Source organism: Phascolarctos cinereus, unplaced genomic scaffold, assembly GCF_003287225.1.
Source record: "Phascolarctos cinereus isolate Bilbo 61053 unplaced genomic scaffold, phaCin_HiC Scaffold_5;HRSCAF=322, whole genome shotgun sequence".
NCBI lineage: Eukaryota > Metazoa > Chordata > Mammalia > Diprotodontia > Phascolarctidae > Phascolarctos > Phascolarctos cinereus.
The window spans coordinates 56,718,445-56,738,864 of NW_027555958.1; the positions used below are offsets into that span (position 1 = coordinate 56,718,445).

The 20,420-nt window shown below is 43.2% G+C and overlaps 1 protein-coding gene across 8 annotated transcripts in view; it reads left to right on the plus strand.

Moving 5' to 3' along the window:
- Positions 1-20,420, plus strand: part of ADORA3 (adenosine A3 receptor) — a 71,354-nt gene that overhangs the window by 40,539 nt on the left and 10,395 nt on the right. The window contains exons 1-2 of one of the 8 annotated variants that reach the window (XM_021001691.2): positions 10,425-11,365; positions 13,417-14,477. The exons of 3 other annotated variants lie outside the window; for them this stretch is intronic. In XM_021001691.2, the coding sequence (XP_020857350.1) occupies positions 11,016-11,365; positions 13,417-14,017 (951 nt within the window). In that variant the 5' untranslated portion in view covers positions 10,425-11,015 and the 3' untranslated portion in view covers positions 14,018-14,477. Of the gene's footprint in view, positions 1-10,420; positions 11,366-13,416; positions 14,478-17,021; positions 17,560-20,420 lie in introns of those variants that run through there. 4 more of the 8 variants (XM_078154949.1, XM_021001674.2, XM_021001682.2 and 1 more) reach the window with 4 other exon arrangements.

The window sequence follows — 20,420 nt, forward strand, 5'->3', positions numbered from 1 at the left end:
CTAATTATTGTGTCTAAGTAGGTGTTAAGCTCAGCAGATTCTAGCTATGAAAAGACTGGGAGGACTGTCAATCACAAAAAATAACATTTTAAAGCTGTAAAATCTTAACAGTTTGATCTTTTCACATTATTTGCAAACCATACATTCTGATGTCCTGGTGGTAAAGGCTAGAACTGACTACCTGTGGAGAGATAGGGTTATGGCAAGAGGCAGATTAGATAGTAGGGGAGTGCTTTCCAAACACCCGAAGGGAAGGAATACTAGAAAAAGTTGGGAAAGTAAATCACAGCCCGTAGAGGGTCTTGAATGTGAGTCTAAGGATTTGGGGTGGATTTCATTTCAGAGGCAATGAAGAACCGTTGTAGGTTAGGGGTGAATATCTGGGAGTAATATCATTCCATCCACTTGGGCCCACAGCTAAGGATCCGATTAAAAGGTGTCATGGGATATTGACATTTCAAATATTGCCTTGAAAGCTACTCCCTAAAGATCTCATTTCAGGGTTTGTACCGGAACTTATTTCCCATCAGATTTCCTTGTGCTCAGACTGAACTTTCCAGATGTTAGTCCTCTTGAATCACGTGTGGATTAAGCTTAACCCCAGTCTGGCTGGGGTCAGGACAGTCTAAACATAATTCTTTTATAGATGTGAATATTTAAAAATCACAACTGGGAGGGGAAGAGAGGGGGCTCTGGATGTGTGGGAATCTAGGAGGAGATGATGGTGGGTAGCACTCGGGGCACTGAAGTTGCAAATTCAGGAAGTATCAATCAAACCAACATATCTACTGTGCACAGAAGGCTGGGCTGTGACCTAGGGGAAAGGCAAAGTTTAAATAAAATAGAGTCTCTGCTCTCCTGGAACTCAGTCTACCACACGTAAAAAAATAATTTTTAACATGGAATAATACTCTGATAAGCATATGACAGCAGAAAATGCTACTTGAGCTCCAAGGAGGAAAGGGGGAGATAACATCACAGAAAGGTTCATGGAAGTAGGAGGCCATGATTGGAACAGTAAGCTTTCCAAAGGTACAGGCAGAGAAGGGTGTTCTCGGTATAAGACTTAGAGGCACAGGGAATGTTGGAGGCTATCTCATTGAACCCCCTCATTTTACAGGTGAGGAAACTGAGTCGCAAAGCTATAAATGATTTGCCTAATGCTTCCTAGATAGTAAAGTAGTGGAACTAAGATTAGAGCCAGTTTCTGTGGTCCCAAATCGAGTTCTTTTTCCCGTGGTACAGTCCTGCTTCAAAGCAATCAACTGGTTTGAGCAAAGTCACAAAAGCAAAAAATTATGGGACATGTGTAGAAGACTTACTTGGGGTTTTTTAGAGCAACTGTGGGTTCAGAAAAATAGGAAAGCTTATGAGAAAAAGGCCACTCAGAGAAGTTGCTGGGGGCTATTTTGTCAAGAGAAGGAAGAGATTAGGGAAGTTGTGTAGGCAGAAACCAGGGAAGGAAAGGGCTGAGTCAGTCAGTTTGGGTAACTGCAAGAACTCTTTGGACTTTAGAATAAGGAATGTATCTGGGGCGGTCCACAAAGTACTTTGCTTCCTAAACGAGCAAGGGAAACTTTGACTTGGGCAGGATGAGCTGGGGAAAAAACAACAGCAGCAGCAAACTGCTTTAGAAGCCAGATCTGTATATGACCACTGCTAACCTGAGTAATGTTCCGACTGAGTATATGTAACTTGGCAAACTTTTGCAAACCAGTGTCCAGCTCTGTGGAATTCGGGAGTGGCAGGTGCAGTCCCTCTGATTGTTTGGGATACAGTTCAAAGAATGCCTAGGTCTTAGAGCACTGGGCAATGGACAGGTAGGTGTGAGCCAAGTGGGCCAGACTTGAAAGGCACTATCTTATGTACGGGTGAAGAATCTCTGATTCACAGAATCTGGGAATGAGAGCTACAAAGCACAAATCTAAACCCCAGAGGCCATCTGGTCCAAACGAAAGGCGTAGAAGAATCCCGTCTTTATTTGTCAATGATTACCTTTTCTACACAACTCGCAGGGAGGAAAAACCCACTGTCTCCTGTCAAAGCCACTTTGGGGCAGCTCTAATCCCCCAGTCTTCCCCTTCTCCGTCCTCATCCTCATCCATATCCCCAGCAGCAAGCTCCAGTTAGCTGGCTAATATTTTAGAGTTTCAATTTAAGACTCCATAAATCTCTCTTACTTTCTGGCTTATCAGGATTTGGGGAAAGTGCCTGGGGCCCAGAGTAGAAGTAGGAACATGATGCCATCTTGTGGCCAGTGGTGGGAATAGCCCCATGGTAATTCCTTTTAATTTCCAAACTTCAATGGGGCAGTGAAGAGTTGAGGATGACACCGGTTTTGAGCCTGGGTGACTGGGAAGAGAATGGTGCCTTTTGCAAGCATATGAAATTTTGGAAGAGAGGAGGGTTTTGGGGAAAAGATGAGCTCTGTCTTGAACATGTTGGGCTTGAGATGCCTATGGAGAGATTCAATCTGAGATATAAAAAAGGCAGTTAGTTGGTGACTCCAGACTGGAGCTCAGGAGAAAAGCTATGGCTGGTTATAAAGATCTGGAAATCCTACACATAGAGATGATCATTGAACCCATGGGATCTGATGTCATCACCAAATGAGATCACTTCCTCATGCAGAGATGTGCTGGAGCCAGCTCTAGCCAGCCTCAAGAATCCATTGCTAAATTTTCATTTCAAGCATTTACTCAGAAATGGGTAGTGGTACAAGTCGGCTTGATTTATCGGCTTTGTTGATTGTCTAGACTTAGAAAGTGTTAATAAGGAAGTTTAAACTTAAAAGTGTGTGTATACCTTCTCCTCCCTCCCATAGCCCAGTTGTTTTCACTAGCCCATCCCTATATTGCTCTATAAACATTGCTTGAATTCAGCAGGATTCTAATAGAAAGCTGGGAGAATGAAGTCATCACCAAAGCCTGGTGACTGAAGGCTAATAATAATAATAATAATAATAATAATAATAATAGGCATTTATATAGTGCTTTAAGGTTTACAATATGCTCTATATCCATTATCTCATTTGAGCCTTCTTATACCCTTGAATAGGTACCTCTTCCTCTCTGCCTGCCCTAAGGGATTATGGGTGGGGGGGTGGGGTTGGTATGCTACTGTGAGTTGGACCAAACTCTCTTCCCTTACCTCAAATTCCTTACACTTTGGGTTCTTTCTTTTTTTTTTTTGCCACAACTCAGCCTTCATCACATATATAAAGCAGGAATAAAAATAGCACCTATCTCAAAGGGTTATTATGAGGATCTAATCAGTGTATATAAAAGCACTTTGCAAACCTTAAAATACCATGCAAATGTTAGCTACATTATTATTCTTCTATACTGACCTGATTTCCTCTTCATCATTCCTTTTTTTCAGGTTAGGAAGCAGGTCAAACATTCTTTCTGAGCCTCTCTCTGGGTTTAGGATAGAGAGAATCCATGGCATGGGGGAAGGGGCTGACACACCTGGAGTCAGCCCTGTGGTAGCTGTGAATGGTCCCCTTTCTTCTCAGGACAGAATTTCCTTCTAATTCAAGATTTTATAACTCCCCTGTCCCTTTCCTAACCCTACCCAGAAAATGACTTACATATGAGGTCCCCAGAATCTTTCCTGCCCTGTGCTCTTACTATCAGGTTTAAATGTAGTCATAGTAAAAAGGCTCTGTGAGTCACTGGCCTCCTGATGGTAACTGGAATTACTCTAGTGATATCCAATAGGAGGCAGCTAGGTGGTGCAGTGGGTAGAACTCCAGGCCTGGTGTTAGGAAAACCTGTTGCATGCTGAAGCAAAAGTCACTCAGTCTTTCTGAAGCTCAGTCTTCAGAAGCTCAGAATGTTGAACCAGACAATCTTTTAGGTTTCTCCAGCTATTACATTTTCTGACTTTAAAGATGCCCTAAAAACTTTTCTTGGGACAGCTACATGGCTCAGCAGGTAGAGTGAGTTCATCTTCCTGAGTTCAAATCTGGCCGCAGATGTTTGCTAGCCGTGTGACTTAACCCTGTTTGCCTCAGTTTCCTCATCTGTAAAATAAGATGGAGAAGAACATGGAAAACCACTCCAATATCTTTGCCAAGAAAACCTCAAATGGAGTCATGAAGAGTGGGACATGACTGAACACCAACAATACACAATGTCCTAGGAAGAGGATTCCTTAGGACAGTGGCCAAAGAGGAAGAATGCCTAGGAGCAGTTTGAGAGCAAGGGCTGCGGGACCTCCATTCCTTTGGCCTCCACAGCTCTGACCTTGAAGACCAGGAAACTTAGGGATCTTAGGGGAAAAAAAAAGACTACATGTGTGTCTCCTCATTGCATGCAAGTGTGTGAAAACATGCTTATTTAGCTTCCTCAAAATAGGGAAGTTAGAAAAAGGGGATGATTGGGGGAGGTGTAAGATAATGAGTTCTGTCTGGGAAATGTTGAATTTATGATGCCCATGGAACATCTAGTTGGAGATGTCCAATTGCAGTTGGTGATATAGGACTGGAGTTGAGAGAAGAGACTAGGGCTAGATATAGAGGTCTGGAATTCATCTTCATAGAGATAGCAGGATCTGATAAGATGACCAACAGAGGGCATATCAGAGAGAGGAGAGAAGTGGGCCCCAAAAAGACTCCTGGGGCCCACCCCTCCCCCCTAGTGGGTGAGGGACTCAGATCACAGTCCAGCAAAACAGACTGAGAAGAAACTGTTGTATAGGGAGGAGAAAAAAACCAAAGAGTGCCATGGGTATCCGGGGAGGATTTCCAATGCTACCGAGAGGCCAAGAAGGAAGAGGAATGAAAAGAGGTCATTTTCACTGGCAACCTTATCAATTGCAAGGCTCACTGGTAATCTAAGCAATTCAGTTAAGTAAAGAGAGCAAAAGCCAGATTGAAGGAGGGTGAAAAGTGAGTGAGAAGAAAGTGGAAATGATATGTGTAGACAGATTTTTTCTAGGAGTTTGGCTGTGAAAGGGAAAGAGATATGGGACAATAGCTTGAGAGAATGGCAAGGTCAAACTTTCACATTACATGAAGCTGAGAGGGGCTAGCTAATACACCTAGTGATGGAGTTAGCAGCCCAAAAGATCCTGACAGGCCAGAATCGAGTCTTTGATGTGGGTTCAATACGTCAACACTGCCAGTTCAGCACGAAGGAGACATGATTAGAAAAGGGCTCGTCAGAAAGAGGATCTAGGGGTTTTGGTGGCCTCAAACTCAACAGAAGGATGATATGGCCTCCAAAACAGCTGATGCAGTGTGGGCTTCATTAAGAGAGTCAGAGTTCCCAGAAAGAAGTGACGGGACCTTTTTACTCTGCCCTCGTCAGAGCCCATCTGGAGTACTGTAATCTGTTCTAGATAGCTGGGTTGAAGGACATTGATAAACTCGAGCATCCAGATGAGCCCAACCAGTACAGTGAAAGGCCTTGAGGCCTCGTATATGAGAATTGGTTGAAGAAATTGAGGATGCGTAGACTGAACCAGAGATGACAAAGTGGAGATGCAGGGAGGGAAGTGAGGGACACAATAGCTATGTTCAAATACTTGAAAGGTTGTCATCTGTAAGAGATTAGACGTGTTTTTGTATGGCCTCAGGGCACAGAGCAAAGAGTAGTGGCTGGAATTTGTGAAGACACAAATTTAGACTAGATGTCAGGAAAAAATTCCCAATAGTTCAAGATGTTCAAAAGTGAAAAGTGGTGAGTTCCAAATCCAAAAGAACAAAAAATTAGAAAACAATGTGAAATATCTTATTGGAAGAACAACTGACCTGGAAAATAGATCCAGGAGAGAGAATTTAAAACTTATTGGACTATCTGAAAGCCATGATCAAAAAAAGAGCCTAGATATCATCTTTCAAGGAATTATCAAGGGAAACTGCCCTGATATATTAGAACCAGAGGGCAAAATAGAAATTAAAAGAATCCACCAATCTCCTCCTGAAAGAGATCCCCAAAGGAAAACTCCTAGGAATATTGTAGCCAAATTCCAGGAGGTGCTGAATTCCCTGTCATTGAAGGTCTTTAAGTGGAAGCTGGATGTCTACTTCTCAGACAGGTCATCATGGGGACTCCTTTGAGGTAGAAGTTGGAATGGATGGCTGCTGCGGTCTCTTTCAGTTCTCAGCTACTGAGTTTTGTGTGATTACTGAATCCCAACTCCACACCAATAACTGTCTCCTGGTTATCTCCCCTTTGATGTCCTACTGGCATCTCATGCTCAGCAGCTTCAAAACATAACTTATTATCTCCTACCCTAAACCGGCCCCTCTTCCAAATGCCCCTGTTTGTATAAAGGGCACACTGTCACTATCCTCTTTTGCCTAGCCCTAATCTCTGATGAAGATCTAGCCCTTGTCAATCTAAGGCCACCCCTCTACTTGTGTCTTTGATCCCATCTCCTCCAACAGCTTTCCCCCATAGTCATCTCCCTCTAATTTTCATTCTCTTTTTGTCTGTTGGGGCCTACAAATATGTCCAAGTCTTCCCCACTTGGGTTTCTCCTTCCATTGACCATTGCAGACTCATAGAATTTGAAAGTTGGAAGGGACCTTAGTGGCCATTTCGTCTTAACTCTAGATGAAAGGATTCCCACTATCACGAACCCAGCAAGTGGTTGTCTAGCCTCAGCTTGAAGACCTCAAAGGAAGGAGACCCCACCATCTCTTCAGGAAAGCCACTCATGTACAACTCTTAATTGTTGGGAAGATTTTTCCTGACATTAAATATAAATTTACTGGTTCCTCATTCTGTCCCCTGGGGCCATATAGAACCAGTTTAATCCCCCCTCCACAACACAGCTATCATGTACCCCTGAGTCATTTTTCTCCCAGCTATACATGCTTAATTCCTTCAACCAATACTCATACATCATGAACATAATCTTTATTATCCTGGTTGCCTTCCTCTGGACACCCTGTCCAGTTTTATCAATGTCCTTCTTAGGCCAAGGTGCCCACAATTGAACACAATATTCCAGATGAGGTCTCACGAGGGCAGAGTGAAATGGAATCAACACTTCCAAATTCTTGGAAGCTATAAGCCATCTAACGCAGCCCAAGCTTGAATGAACTTTTGTGACAGCCATGTCACCCTACTGATTCATTTCAGCCTTGCAATTCATGGAAACTTCCACAACCTTTCCAGAAAAACTGTTGTCCATTTGTGTTTTCCCCATTTTATATTTGTGGAATTTTTTTTTTTGCACTCAAGTGCAAAACTTTACATTTATGAGGATCAAAAGAAATAATATTTAGCACAGTGCCTGGCACATAGTAGGCACTTAAATGCTTGTCCTCCCCCCTTGTCCTATCATCATTCTTGCCTTGCTACGCCCCAACCCTAGGTTCCCTTCATAACCAACCTTCTCTACTCCTTGCGTGGTGCTGAATGCTACTAGAGAAAAATCATGCAACTCTCGGCTCATTGAATTCGCCATAAATTTATTTAACCTCAGCTGACCCTGTTATTGCTGTGTGCCAATTCTGCTTTCTTCCCTGATTAACTATCACATTCTCTCTGATGGCTATTCCAAATTTTCTCCTTTCCACTAGGCTCCTATACCATTATTTTTCTCTACGAAGAACTGCACCTCTTTCTTTAGAAGACAGAGGCCATTCATTTTTGTTCCTTCTTTTTCCCATAATACACCCCCATAATAGACCCTCCATATCATCCCCATTCTTTCCTCCTTTGTTCCAATCTCAGAGGAATAGGTGACCATTCTTGCTAAAAAACCAACCCCACTACTTGTGCCCTTGAAACCATTCTCTCCTGACCCATCTGAGGACTTTCTCCCTCACTTATTGTCCATTATCACTCTCATTTCTAGTATCTTCTGACCCAATGACTTCTTCCCTAATGCCTTCAAATATGGCCAGGTCTTCCTTCTCATTAAAGCAAAATAAAACAAAACAAAACAACAACAACCCTTCACTTAGCCTTACCATCTATTCCCTTTAGCCAGTCTCCTCCCATCCAAACTTCTAGAAAGTGATTGGATTTGTCACCTCTGTTTATTCACCTCCCACTTGCTTCTCCATCCTTTGCTTGTGGCTTTGAACCTCACCATTTCATTGGAATTATCATCTCCAATTAAAAGGTCCTTTCTAAATAAGTCTCTTGTACTTGCCCTTTTTGCAGTTTTTAACTGTTGATAACTCCGTCCTTGCTCCCTCTATTTCTGTGAAGCCGCCCACCCTTGGTTCTCATCTTATCTGTCTTCCTGTTCCTTCTCATTCTCCTTTGGTAGGCCATCATTTCATCTCCTGACCACTAAACATGGCTGTCTCCCAAGGCTATATCCTGGGTTCTCTTCTCTTTTTCTAGACATTCACTAACTCTCCTTTTAATAATAAGTCCTGGGGTGGCGGGTAGGTTGCTCAATGGTTAGAACACCGGCCCTGAAGTCAGGAGGACCTGAGTTCAAATCCGGCCTCAGACCACACGCTTAACACTTACTAGCTGTATGACCCTGGGCAAGCCACTTAACCTCAATTGCCTAAAAATACTAATACTAATACTAATAACAATAATAATAATAATAATAATAATAATAATAATAAGCCTTAAGACTTTTGCCAGAATCAAAGTCAAGGGGCAGCTAGGTGGTACAATGGATAGAGCACTGGCCCTGGAGTCAGGAGGACCTGAGTTCAAATCAGACCTCAGACACTTGACACTTACTAGCTGTGTGACCCTAGGCAGGTCAATTTGCCTAGCCAAAAAAACCAAAACAGAAACAAAGAAGTCAAGCTCATTGGCCTATAGTCTGTATCCTCTATTCTTTGTTCCTTTTCAAAAATGGGGTGGCCATTTCCCTTATATACTCTACAATCTACAGCAGGAATGGGGAACCTGCTGCCTCCAGGCCACATGTGGCCTTCTAGGTCCTTGGGTGTGGCTTTTTGACTGAGTCCAAGTTTTACTGAACAAATCCCTTTATTTTATTTGCTCTGTGAAGTTTGGATTCAGTCAAAGGGCCACACTTGAGAACCTAGAGGGCCACATGTGGCCTGGAGGACACAGGTTGCCCACCCCTGCTGTAGACTGTAGAGAATGTAAGAGAAAGTAAGGCCGTAGAGGGCCTCCTCAAAACCCTTCTTTCTGTGGCTCCCTATTGTCTTAACCTGGAATTCAAGGTCAATCAGTCAACCAGCAAATATAAATTATGAGCCTACTGTATGTCAAGACCTGCAGTAGGTCCTGGGGATACAAAGACAACCGGTCTCTGTTTGAAACAGTCCCTGATTTCAGAGAGCTTCCTTAGGAGACAACATATGTATATATAAGCAGATACAAAATCAATGTGTATAAAATAGATACGAATTAAGTACAAGGCAGTTTAAAGGGAGAGGCCCTGGAGGCTGCGGGACAGGGGTCCAGAAAGGCCTCATTTAGGAGGTGGGGTTTGAGCTGAGCTTTGAAGGAAACTAGAGATTTTACAAGGTAGCAATGGGTAGGAGTGAGGGACAGACTGAAAAAAAAAGCCATGGAGATGGGACAGGGAGTGTCATGTGTAAGGAAGAGCAAGAAAGTCCGTTTGGTATGAAGGAGACTGATGTGTAATAAGGCTGGAAAGACAGATTGGAGAGAGGCGGTGAAGGGCTTTAAATGCCAAACAGACAGAAGAGTTTGTATTTGACTCTGAACAAGATATGAAGCCATCAGGTTTATTAAGAGGAGAAGCAACATGGTCAGACCTGTGCTTTGACAGATGTGTGAAGAACAGATCGGACAAGGGAGAGGCTGGAGGGAGGAAACCAATGAGGAGATGATTGCAGTCATCCTGCAAGAGGCGGCGAAGGCCTGAAGAAGAGAAATGGTCATGTGAATGGAGAGGAGGAGGGGAATGTGAGAAAGGTTATAGATGGGACATCAATAAGACTTGGCAACTGATTGAATGTGTGAGGTAATGGAAGAATGAGGAGTTGAGGGTGATCCCAAGATTGTGAATATTAGTGCCTGGAAGAAGGTGGTATCTTTGACCCAGACTACTTTGACCACAGAAGTTAGGGAAGGGGTGGGTTGGTGATGGTGGGAGGCAATGAGTTCTGCTTTGGCTGTGTTGAGTTTAAGATGCCTTTTGGGATCTCCAGTTGAAACATCCAATAACCAGCTGGTGATTTCCCTGAGCACCTGCACCCTTCTTGCCACCCTGTTTTTCAGCTCTCTTATGTGTTACCTCTCCATTAGAGTATAAGCTCCTTGAGGATTCTTATGCATTTATTATGTATTATAAACTCTTGGAAGGCAGTGATCACGTGTCATCCAACCTTTGTATTTTCCCCAGCACCTGGCATTGGGCTTTGCACATAGAAGGCGTTTCATTTGTGTTTATTGAATAGAACTTCTCTTGCAAAGTCAGCAAAAAGCCAAGAGTCCTGCTTGACGATCACGTGTTTGTCCCTTGTTCCCCAAATCTAGACTCATGCCCAGTTCCACACTTCCCTCGTAACCCTGGTGGGGTTTCAAATATGCAACAATCTCTACAACAAACTCAGCTTCTCTCCTTTCCCTAATTCTTCTCTCCTCCCCTCTGGTCTTCAGACAGAGATCTTTCTTGTTCCAATACTTCCCCTTGATTATCTCACTTCCTGAAATACCACCAGAGTGCAGCTTATCTTGATGGACCCCGGAGAGAAGTCTAAGCTGTAGCAGTAAACAAAGTGCTCGAAACTGTCAGTTTGGAGAAGCAACAGCAATAGCTTTGGAGAGCCACATTCAGAAGACTCCAGTCTGCAAAGAACCTTACGTCAAGACTTCCAGGATCTTAGTGGGGATACAGTCTTTAGAGAGCAGGTTATATGGCTTTGCTCTTCAGTGGATACTCTGTAAGGGTCCTGGTGTCTCCAAGAGTGCTCGCCTCCACCGGCAAGGAACAGAAACGGGTGAATTATGAGTCTTGTCAATTGCTGATCTTGGGCTTCTGGGGAGGTCCTTTATAGAATTGCTATCTTAGTGCCAGCCTCACCACCTCCAAGTGGTTCTTTGCCTACACCCCCTACTCATCTCCCAACTGGAAAAAAAATGCTTGGAAACGACACAACTCTGACAGCAGGAAGCATAGTATACATCACTGTAGAGATTGTTATTGGACTTTGTGCCATTGTAGGCAACGTACTAGTCATCTGGGTGGTAAAGCTGAACCCAGGCCTGCAGAATACCACCTTCTACTTCATTGTCTCTCTGGCCCTGGCTGACATCGCTGTGGGTGTGCTGGTCATGCCTCTTGCCATTGTGATTAGCTTGGGCATCACCATTCACTTCTACAACTGCCTTTTTATGACCTGTCTGCTGCTGGTCTTTACCCATGCCTCCATCATGTCCTTGCTCGCCATTGCTGTGGACCGCTACCTGAGGGTCAAGCTTACGATCAGGTACTATTTGCCTGCCTGTGCTGTGGAGTTGGGGAGGAGGATGGGGATTGGGGAGGGTGAGGTTGCTATGGGGAGTGAGGGTGGCATATGCAAAGCTCTGCTCTGGGACTAGGTAGGAAGCGTGGTATGGTGGCTAGTGCACTGGCTTCAGAGTCAGAAGATTCAAATCCTGCCTTGGAAATGTACTACCTGTGATCTTGGGCAAGTCAGTTCACCTACCTGAGCCACAGTTTCTTTATCTATAAAATGAGAGGAATGGAATAGATCTCCTCTGAGGTCCTTTGCCCTCCAAATCTATGAATTCCCAGTATGGGAGAAGAGACTCCAGCTGACAGTGGAGGTAGCAGGAGGGAAGAGAGAACTAGAACCTTTTCCTCCCCACATTTATAGTTTTGCTGCTTAAGCATAACTTCACTAAACCTCCCTCTGTCTCCACCCCCACTCCCAACTCTGCACTTTGCCATCTCTATTTGTGTTCATCCTACTCCCTGTGCCCACTCCAGGGAAGGCCTGGCGTTCTTTCTTCTCAGCTCTGTTCTCACAGATTGATTGGCTCCCTAATCGATGTATCTTCTAATCAAAAGCATTTCATTCAAATGAAATTTTCTAGAATTTTTAAGTGACAGAAAACTATTTGCCCAGGCCAATGATAAAGAGACAAAAAGTCCAGGTGATGCTAATTGGTCTCCTGCTATAAAAATGCAACTTTCCCCCCTTTCATTCCCCAACTGGGTACTCAGTCTCACAAGAAAGTTTTCTATTTGTTCTGTCCTTTGAAAATGTGTCCCCCAAACCAAATTCTTCCTCTCTCTTGAGTGGTTTAAATCTTGATTAAGTGGCAAAAAGAACAGGATTCCAAGTGGAAAAGTCAAACTTGCTCAAGAGATCAGTTGGGTTCCATCTCTTTTTTTTGAAGTGTTATTGATTTCTTTTATTTTAATATTACATTCAGTTCTGAATATACTCCTATTCCCCTCCCCAGCAAGTTTTACCTAGACATAAGGATTTAATAAAAGAGCTCAGCAAAACCAGATGAAATGTAGATTATATCTTGCATCATATATGATATTTTATTCCCATAATTATTCCCTACTTCACAAATGAGAGTGTGCATTTTCTTTTCTACTCCCTTGGGCCAAGCTTGGTCACTATAATTACATAATAGTTAGTTGCCTTGTATTCATCTTTCCATTCACGTTGTTGTAGTTGTTATCTTGTCTTCTTGGTTCTGTTTGCTTTGCTCACTATCAGTTACTATGTCTTCTGACATTTTCTGAATTGGCCACACTTGTCCTTTCTCATGGCACAGTAATATTCTATTGCATTTGTGTATCACACCATGTTTGGCTAATTCCCCAAATGATGCAGTCCTACCATTCTACATCCTTCTTTCTTAACTGCCTTAACCTAGCCACAGTCTAGGAAGATACGAAGTGGGAGTGGAGAGCCCCACTGCAGTAAATATTGCTTGGCCCCAGTCACTTCTTCTCTCCCTTCTAGAAACTCACCCCTTTCACCAAAGACAGCAGATGGAAGAGTTCTTGGAGAAAATATCTTCATGAATTTTGAAAATTCTTGGGAGCCATAAGATTTAGAGATCAAGTCCAAACTCCTCCTATTACAGATGAGGAAACTGAGGCCCACACAAGTGACGATCCCTTCCTAAGATCACACAGGTTATTAACTGTCAGAGCCAGGATTCAAGTCCAGGCCTTCTGGCTACAGGCCCAGTGTTGTTTTCACAACTCCTATGCTGCAAATGTTGTAGTGACATCATCGGGCTGGCTCCCTATCCATTCCAAATATGACTCTTGCCTTAAGGAAATATCCCCAAAGAAGGATGTGGAAATTTTTATTTAAAACTCCTCTGTTCCTCCTGCTCTGGTATCTATACTATTCGAGCTTGGAAACAAGAGAATTTCAGCCTGCTCTTTAGAAAGTGCTGAGGATAAATACATGGTCTCCTTCCTCCCCGTCTCTCCTTCTCTCCTCTACTTTCCACCTCTAGGAATTTCTGCCTTAAAACTATCAGTTCTTTCCCCTCCCAACAGATACAAGAGAGTGATCACTCAGAGAGTAATATGGATGGCCCTGGGGTTCTGCTGGCTGGTGTCGATCTTGGTTGGGCTGGTCCCTATGTTTGGTTGGAATGAGAGAATGAGCCCGGGCTCCTCTGGGAATGCCAGCTTCCTCCCGTGCCGCTTCCGCTCGGTTATGAGGATGGACTACATGGTCTATTTCAGCTTTTTCACCTGGATCCTCATCCCGTTGGTCATGATGTGCGCCATCTATGTTGACATTTTCTACGTTATCCGCAACAAGCTCAGACAGAACTTCTCTGGCTCTAAAGAGACAGGAGCATTCTATGGGAGGGAATTCAGGACAGCCAAGTCCCTGCTTCTTATCCTCTTCTTGTTTGCTCTATCCTGGCTGCCTCTGTCCACCATCAACTGTGTTTCTTATTTCTTCCCTAACACGAACGTACCCCAAGAATTGCTCTGCTTGGGTATCCTGCTGTCTCATGCCAACTCCATGATGAATCCCATTGTGTATGCTTGCAAAATAAAAAAGTTCAAGGAGACCTACCTCCTGATCCTCAAATCCTATATCCTATGCGTACCTTCTGACTCCTCGAGCACGGAGCAAACTTAGGAATAGAAAGCCTGGGAATGACAATTGCCAGTCCCTTTGACCTCATCACTTCCCGTGCTGGAGACTGAGGGGGTCCTTTGGCTCATCATCTCATTGACTGGATCTACGCGTCCCCCTCTGTCTTTGTTCTGAAGAGGATAGGACTCCAGACGGCAGCTATTAGAAAACTCACCCACCAGTACGCTGCTCTCCTCTGATCTTATGGGAAATCTGAGCAATAAGTGCCAGAGTTTGCTCCATTTCTTTATCTCTAAAATGGGAACCACAAGACTCAGTAGGTGGTAAACATGTTGGACAATGATTGAGTTCTGTCCCATTGTATCCACCCTTCTCCTAACAATAGCCCTGTTCTTAATACCTACTGGGAAGGATGGGTGGGAAGTAGACTGAATAGAATGATGGTTTGACCTACTGAGTTAACTTATGGGCATACTTGATCAAATAAAAGATGATACCTTAACACATAGCACAGCTGCTTGCCTGGGGAAGGGTTGCCTGAGAAACAGCAGCACAGCTGGTTGCAGCCAGCGCATGGCCAGCTTAGAGCCCTATGATTCTGTGAAAAAGAAAAAAAGAAAGAAAGAAAGAAAGAAAGAAAGAAAGAAAGAAAGAAAGAAAGAAAGAAAGAAAGAAAGAAAGAAAGAAAGAAAGAAAGAAAGAAAGGAAGAAGGAAGGAAGGAAGGAAGGAAGGAAGGAAGAAAGAAAGAAAGAAAAGAAAGAAAGAAAGAAAGAAAGAAAGAAAGAAAGAAAGAAAGAAAGAAAGAAAGAAAGAAGAGACAGAGACACAGAGATTGAGAGAGAGAGAAAGAGAGAGAGAAGGAGAGAGGGGGTATTTCTCGTCCTCTTCCCCACAACCTCTGGATCCTTGTTCCTGGGCTAAAAGGAGCACATTTCAATCCCATGAGCCATTCCCCTATATCCCAAACCATAGGACGGAACCTCTCTACTGCAGGGTGCTGAGCTTTCTCCCCAACCCCAGCCCTATTTCATGGCTTCACTTCTCATCTCATGGAAGGAACTTAGGCAACAGTAGAGTAGGCAGCGCTATCACTGCTACCTCATACCTCAGGCTAAGCAGCAGTAAGTACAATTGATTTTTAAAAGGAAGCAGCAATCTGGCCTCAGACAGTTACTAGCTGTGTGACCCTGGGCAAGTCATTCAACACCGTTTGCCTCAGTTTCCTCATCTGTAAAATGACCTGCAGAAGGAAATGGCAGAATGAAATACCATTCCAGTATCTTTGCCAAGAAAACTCCAAATGGGGTCAAGAAGACTCAATACAACTGAAATAACCAAACAACAATCCTAACTTAAGGGGTGTGTGTGTGTGTGTGTGTGTGTGTGTGTGTGTGTGTGTGTGTGTGTATTAAGACAGGTAGATAGGTTGTCACAAAGTTGTCACCTTAAGGCTCTATGATATAATGGGAAGCCCCAGATTTGGAGTCAGAAAACCTGAGGTTGAATCCTGGCTCTTCCCCTTGGTGCCTCTATGAATTCAAGCTACTTCTAGTCGTAAAATCCTAAGATCCCTTTGTGGCTTCAGTCTCCACATCTGTAAAATGAAGGAAGTGGACTGTGACTCTAAAATCCTGTGATCTCATTGCCCTGGAAATACCTGAAGAATGGGGAGGGGGTATTCTTCTGTTGGAGTCTGCCAGGATCATGGGGTTAACAGCTAGAAAAGACCTCAGGGGTCATCTAGTATAACCCTCTCACTTTACAGATGTGGAGACTGAGGCCCTAGAAGGTAAGGGACCTGCTTAAGGTTATATGAATAGTAAGAATCATAGGTGGGATTTGAACCCAGTTCCTCTGACTTTGGAGTCAGTGTTTCTCCTCTGTACCATGCATAGGTTTTCACTTTCATATTAAAATTATTACTTTATTGAAAAAAAAAGAGATCAAAGATTAAATAACACAGAGAAGATTGTTCTTTAAAAACCAACTCAATAAATGTGAAAATTGTACAAGGCACTTTAAGTGCAAAGACCAAAAATAAAAAAACTTACATTCTACTTTAAAAGCAAAGAAACCTGAAAGCAGACCTTGCTCATTAATATTTAACCATAAGAGTTTATTTTAATTCTAATCTTATTCCCAGACCATCATTAGCATCCTAATTCACCCTCTATCCTCATTTTATGTAACAAACTCTGGGCTGCTTATCTGTGCTGGTTTTTCTCTAGCCAATCAAAGGGAAAATGTTTACCTCCTATGAACTTCATTGTTGTTCAGTCATTTTTTAGTTGTGTCCGACTCTTTGTGACCCCATTTGGGGTTTTCTTGGCAAAAATACTGGAGTTGTTTACCATTTCCTTCTCCAGTTCATTTTACAGATGAGTAAACTGAGGCAAACAGGGTAAGTGACTTGTGCAGGGTCACACAGCTACTAAGTGTTTGAAGCCAGATTTGAGTTCAGGAAGATGAGTGTTCCTGACTCTAGACCCAGCACTCTGTGCACTGTGGCACTGCCTAGTACCCATCCTATGAACTACCTTTTGGCCAAAATAGTCCATGCCACCCTCTCTAGTTCCCCAAGGAAGATGTAAAATTGTCTGAGAAGCATTAAGGAAACAGACCCCCAAACCCATGTCCTTCCTCAACATGGAATAGTGGAAAGAGTAGTGGAATAGGAAGTCCAAAGAGCTGGATTTGAACCCCTTGGAAATGTCCTTGGAAATCTTGGGATCAAACTGTGCATGGTATGTGTACTAGCTGTGGAACCATAGGCAGATCACTTAATCTCTCAGTGCCACAGGTAATCCTCTAACAGAGGTTCTAAATTCTGGTCCATAAACATATATGTGTGTGTGTGTTTGTATATACATATACACACACATATATGTATATATATATACACACACGTATGTGTATATATATACACACATATATATGTATATATATATACACACATATTTTATAACAGTATTTTGTTTATATACATAACAGTATTGGTTTCCTTTGTAATCCTATACATATGTATTTTTTTTATTAATTTAAAAGCATTATTCTGAGAAGAGATTCTTGGGCTTCACCAGACTGCCAAAGGGGTCCACAACACAAGAAAAGGTGAAGAACTCCTATTTTAGAACAATAAACTTTTAAATTAATTTATTTATTTTTAGTTTTCAACATTCACTTCCATAAGCTTTTGAGTTTTCAATTTTCTTCCCTTCCCTCCCCTTCCCCCTCCCCAAGACAGCATGCAATCTGATATAGGCTCTACTTATACATTCATATTAAACATATTTTCACATTAATCATGTTGTAAAGAAGTATTAGAACCAATGGGAGGAATAATGAGAAAGAAGAAACAAGCAAAAAAAACAACAACAAAAGAAAAAAAGAGGTCAAATAGTGTGCTTCGATCTACATTCAGACTCCAAGGTTCTTTCTCTGGATGTGGAGTCTTTTGGAGTTGCTTTAGATCCTTGCATTGCTGAGAAGAGCTAAGTCTATCAACGTCAGTCATGACACAATGTGGCTGTTACTGGGTACAACATTCTCCTGGTTCTGCTCACTTCACTCAGCATCAGTTCATGTAAGTCTTTCCAGGTTTTTCTGAAGTCTGCCTGCTCATCATTTCTTATAGCACAATAGTATTCCATTACATTCATATGCCACAACTTGTTCAGCCATTCCCCAATTGATAGGCATCCCCTCAATTTCCAATTTTTGGCCACCACAAAAAGAGCTGCTGTAAATATTTATGAACATGTGGGTGCTTCACTTTTATGATCTCTTTGGCATACAGACCTAGAAGTGGTATTGCTGGGTCAAAAGGTATGCACAGTTTTATAGCCCTTTGGGCATAGCAGAACAATAAATTTTGGAAGAATTACATTTGAGGGCAGATTTTCCACAGTCAGGTACATACCAAAATGCATTCCAAAGTACAAGATACTAGGCTCTAAGAATTCAAAAACAAAAAAATGAAAACCAGCCCCTGTCCTTAAAAAGGCTTACCTTCTACTTGAGTGGATGTAATTATAAGTTGTCAACAGAATTTTGAATGCAGTGCAGACTGGGCTGGTCTTTAACCTGAGAATGGCTGAGCCAAACGGAGCAGGCTAGAGTCAGGTGTGTCAGCATGCAAAGTAGCAGTATACTTTATTTCAGAGTGAGGAAAATTACTTGGAAGCAAAGAAGTCCCCCCTCCTGAGAAGAAGGGCTTAACATGTTAGGGTACAGGCAATGCTTATATATGTAAGCGGGCTAGATTGTGACATAATCTTTTTTAGGTGTTGAGTAGCTGTTCCCATGGAAGGCTCACACATGTTCCTAGGTTCTGTGGGAGCAGTCTCCAAGTTGATTGTCTCACAGCAGGGTACAGTACCTGGTTTGGTTCACTTAGTTGCTACAAGGAATAGGGATTGTGAACAAGTCGAGCAAGGTGATGGATGGTTCTCAAGTCCCTGGGAAATAAGGGGCAGTGAATGCCTGGTGCTTGGTCAAAACAATACGCTTTGCCAGAGGATGAGATCATCCAGAGTGCAAAGGATTGTTGTCATGCCAGGCTCAAAGAATAGCCTGCTTACTGGGCCTTAGCTCTGGGAAACAGGGTGCCTCCCAAATGTTTTGACAAAGTAAATATAATAAGATCCTTCAGCTCAGGCTTTGTCAGTATCCCTTACTGACCCTCCCTCCCTCTGACTGGATGCTGGAGTTCTGAACTTCTCTCCAACGGTCCATTGGAGGAGGGCACCCAGGCCAGCCGTTTCTTCATTTCCCATTCATCTACACTTCTTTGGACTTGTTCATCATGCTCCTGAGCCAGGTATCTTCTTTCTGCCATCCTTCCCTCCCTCCCTCACTTTCAACTTCTGTTTTCATGTTGTCTTCCCCATTAGATTGTAAGCTTCCTGAGGGCAGGGACTGTCTTTGGTCTTTCTTTGTATCCCCAGTGCTTAGCACAGTGCCTGGCACCTAGGAGACCTTTAGCAAATGCTTATTGACTGACTGACAAGGTAATTTGAAGGGGGGAGGAGTACTAATGATAAAGAGGATGGGAAAAGTCTTTGTGTTGGAGATGGTCCCTAAGCTGAGCCTTGAAGGACCATGGATTTAGAACTGAAAAGGGAAGCCAAGCTGTCTAAGATGCATGTGGAGGTGAAGAGAGACTGCATTCAAAGGGGGGGAAGACAACCTGTGCAGCAAAGTCACGGGGTTAGAAGATGAAATGTCCAGCTTGGGAGACAGTCAGTTTGGCTGGAAGATAGAATGCATGAAGGGGAGTGGTGTAGAATAAGCCAGGAAAGGTAGGAGGAAGCTAGATTGTGGAGAGGTTTTAAATGTCAGACTAGGGGGTGGTGGAGGAGGCAAAAAGAAAGAAAGGAACAAGCATTTATAGAGCAGCTGCTATGTGTGCACCAGGCATTGTGGCAAGTGCTTCACAAATAGGATCTCGTTTGGTCGAAGGAGCGTGTTATCTTTTCCTAGAGCCAACATAGGGACCTGCTGAAGGAAGATTTTGGACCAGTGGCATGATATGGTCAGATCTGTCTCTTAGGAAGATTAATTGGGCAGTTGTATGGAGGATGGATTGGAGAAGGGGAGAGCAATTAGGTTATTATAACTGTCAAGGCAAGAGGTGATGGGAATGGGTGTGAGAAACATGGAGGTAAAACTGACAGGGAGTCAGCAAATGAGAGGCAGTGCAGGAAGCAGACTCGGTGTCAGTCAAATTCTGCCTCAGATGCTCATTAGCTATAGGCTAACTGGACAAGTCATCTTTATCTCCCAGAGTCTCAGCCTCCTTCTCTGTCAAAAGAAGGGGTTGAGGGGGCAGCTAGGTGGCGCAGTGGATAGAGCACCAGCCCTGAAGTCAGGAGGACCTGAGTTCAAATATGGCTTCAGACCAAACATTTGACACTTACTAGCTGTATGACCCTGGGCAAGTCACTTAACCCCAATTGCCTCACCAAAAAATAAAGGGGGGGGGTTGAACTCTGTGGCCTTTAAGATCCCTTCCAGCTCAAAATCGACGATCCTATTTTTGTATCATGGAATTAGTGAAAAATGCATTTATTAGGTGCCTACTAAATAGCAAGCACTGTGCTAAGTGCTGAAGAGATAAAGAAAAACAAAAACAAAAACCAAACCCTCCTGAAACACACAAAAAGATGAAACTGAATCCTTGCTCTGAGGGAGCTCACAATCTAATGGGAGAGAAAACATGCAAGCAACTATTTCTGAACCAGATATATAGAGAGTAAATTGAAGGGGGGGGGCGGTAATCACCAGTGGGAAGGCAAGGGGGCTTGGGAAAAGCTTCCTTTACAAGGTGAGACTTTATCTGGGACTTGAAGAAAGCCAGGGACGAACGGAAGTAAGCATTCTAGGTGTGGGGGACAGCCAGGGAAAATGCCTGAAGGGGGAAGATGGAGTGTTTTATGTCCCTCC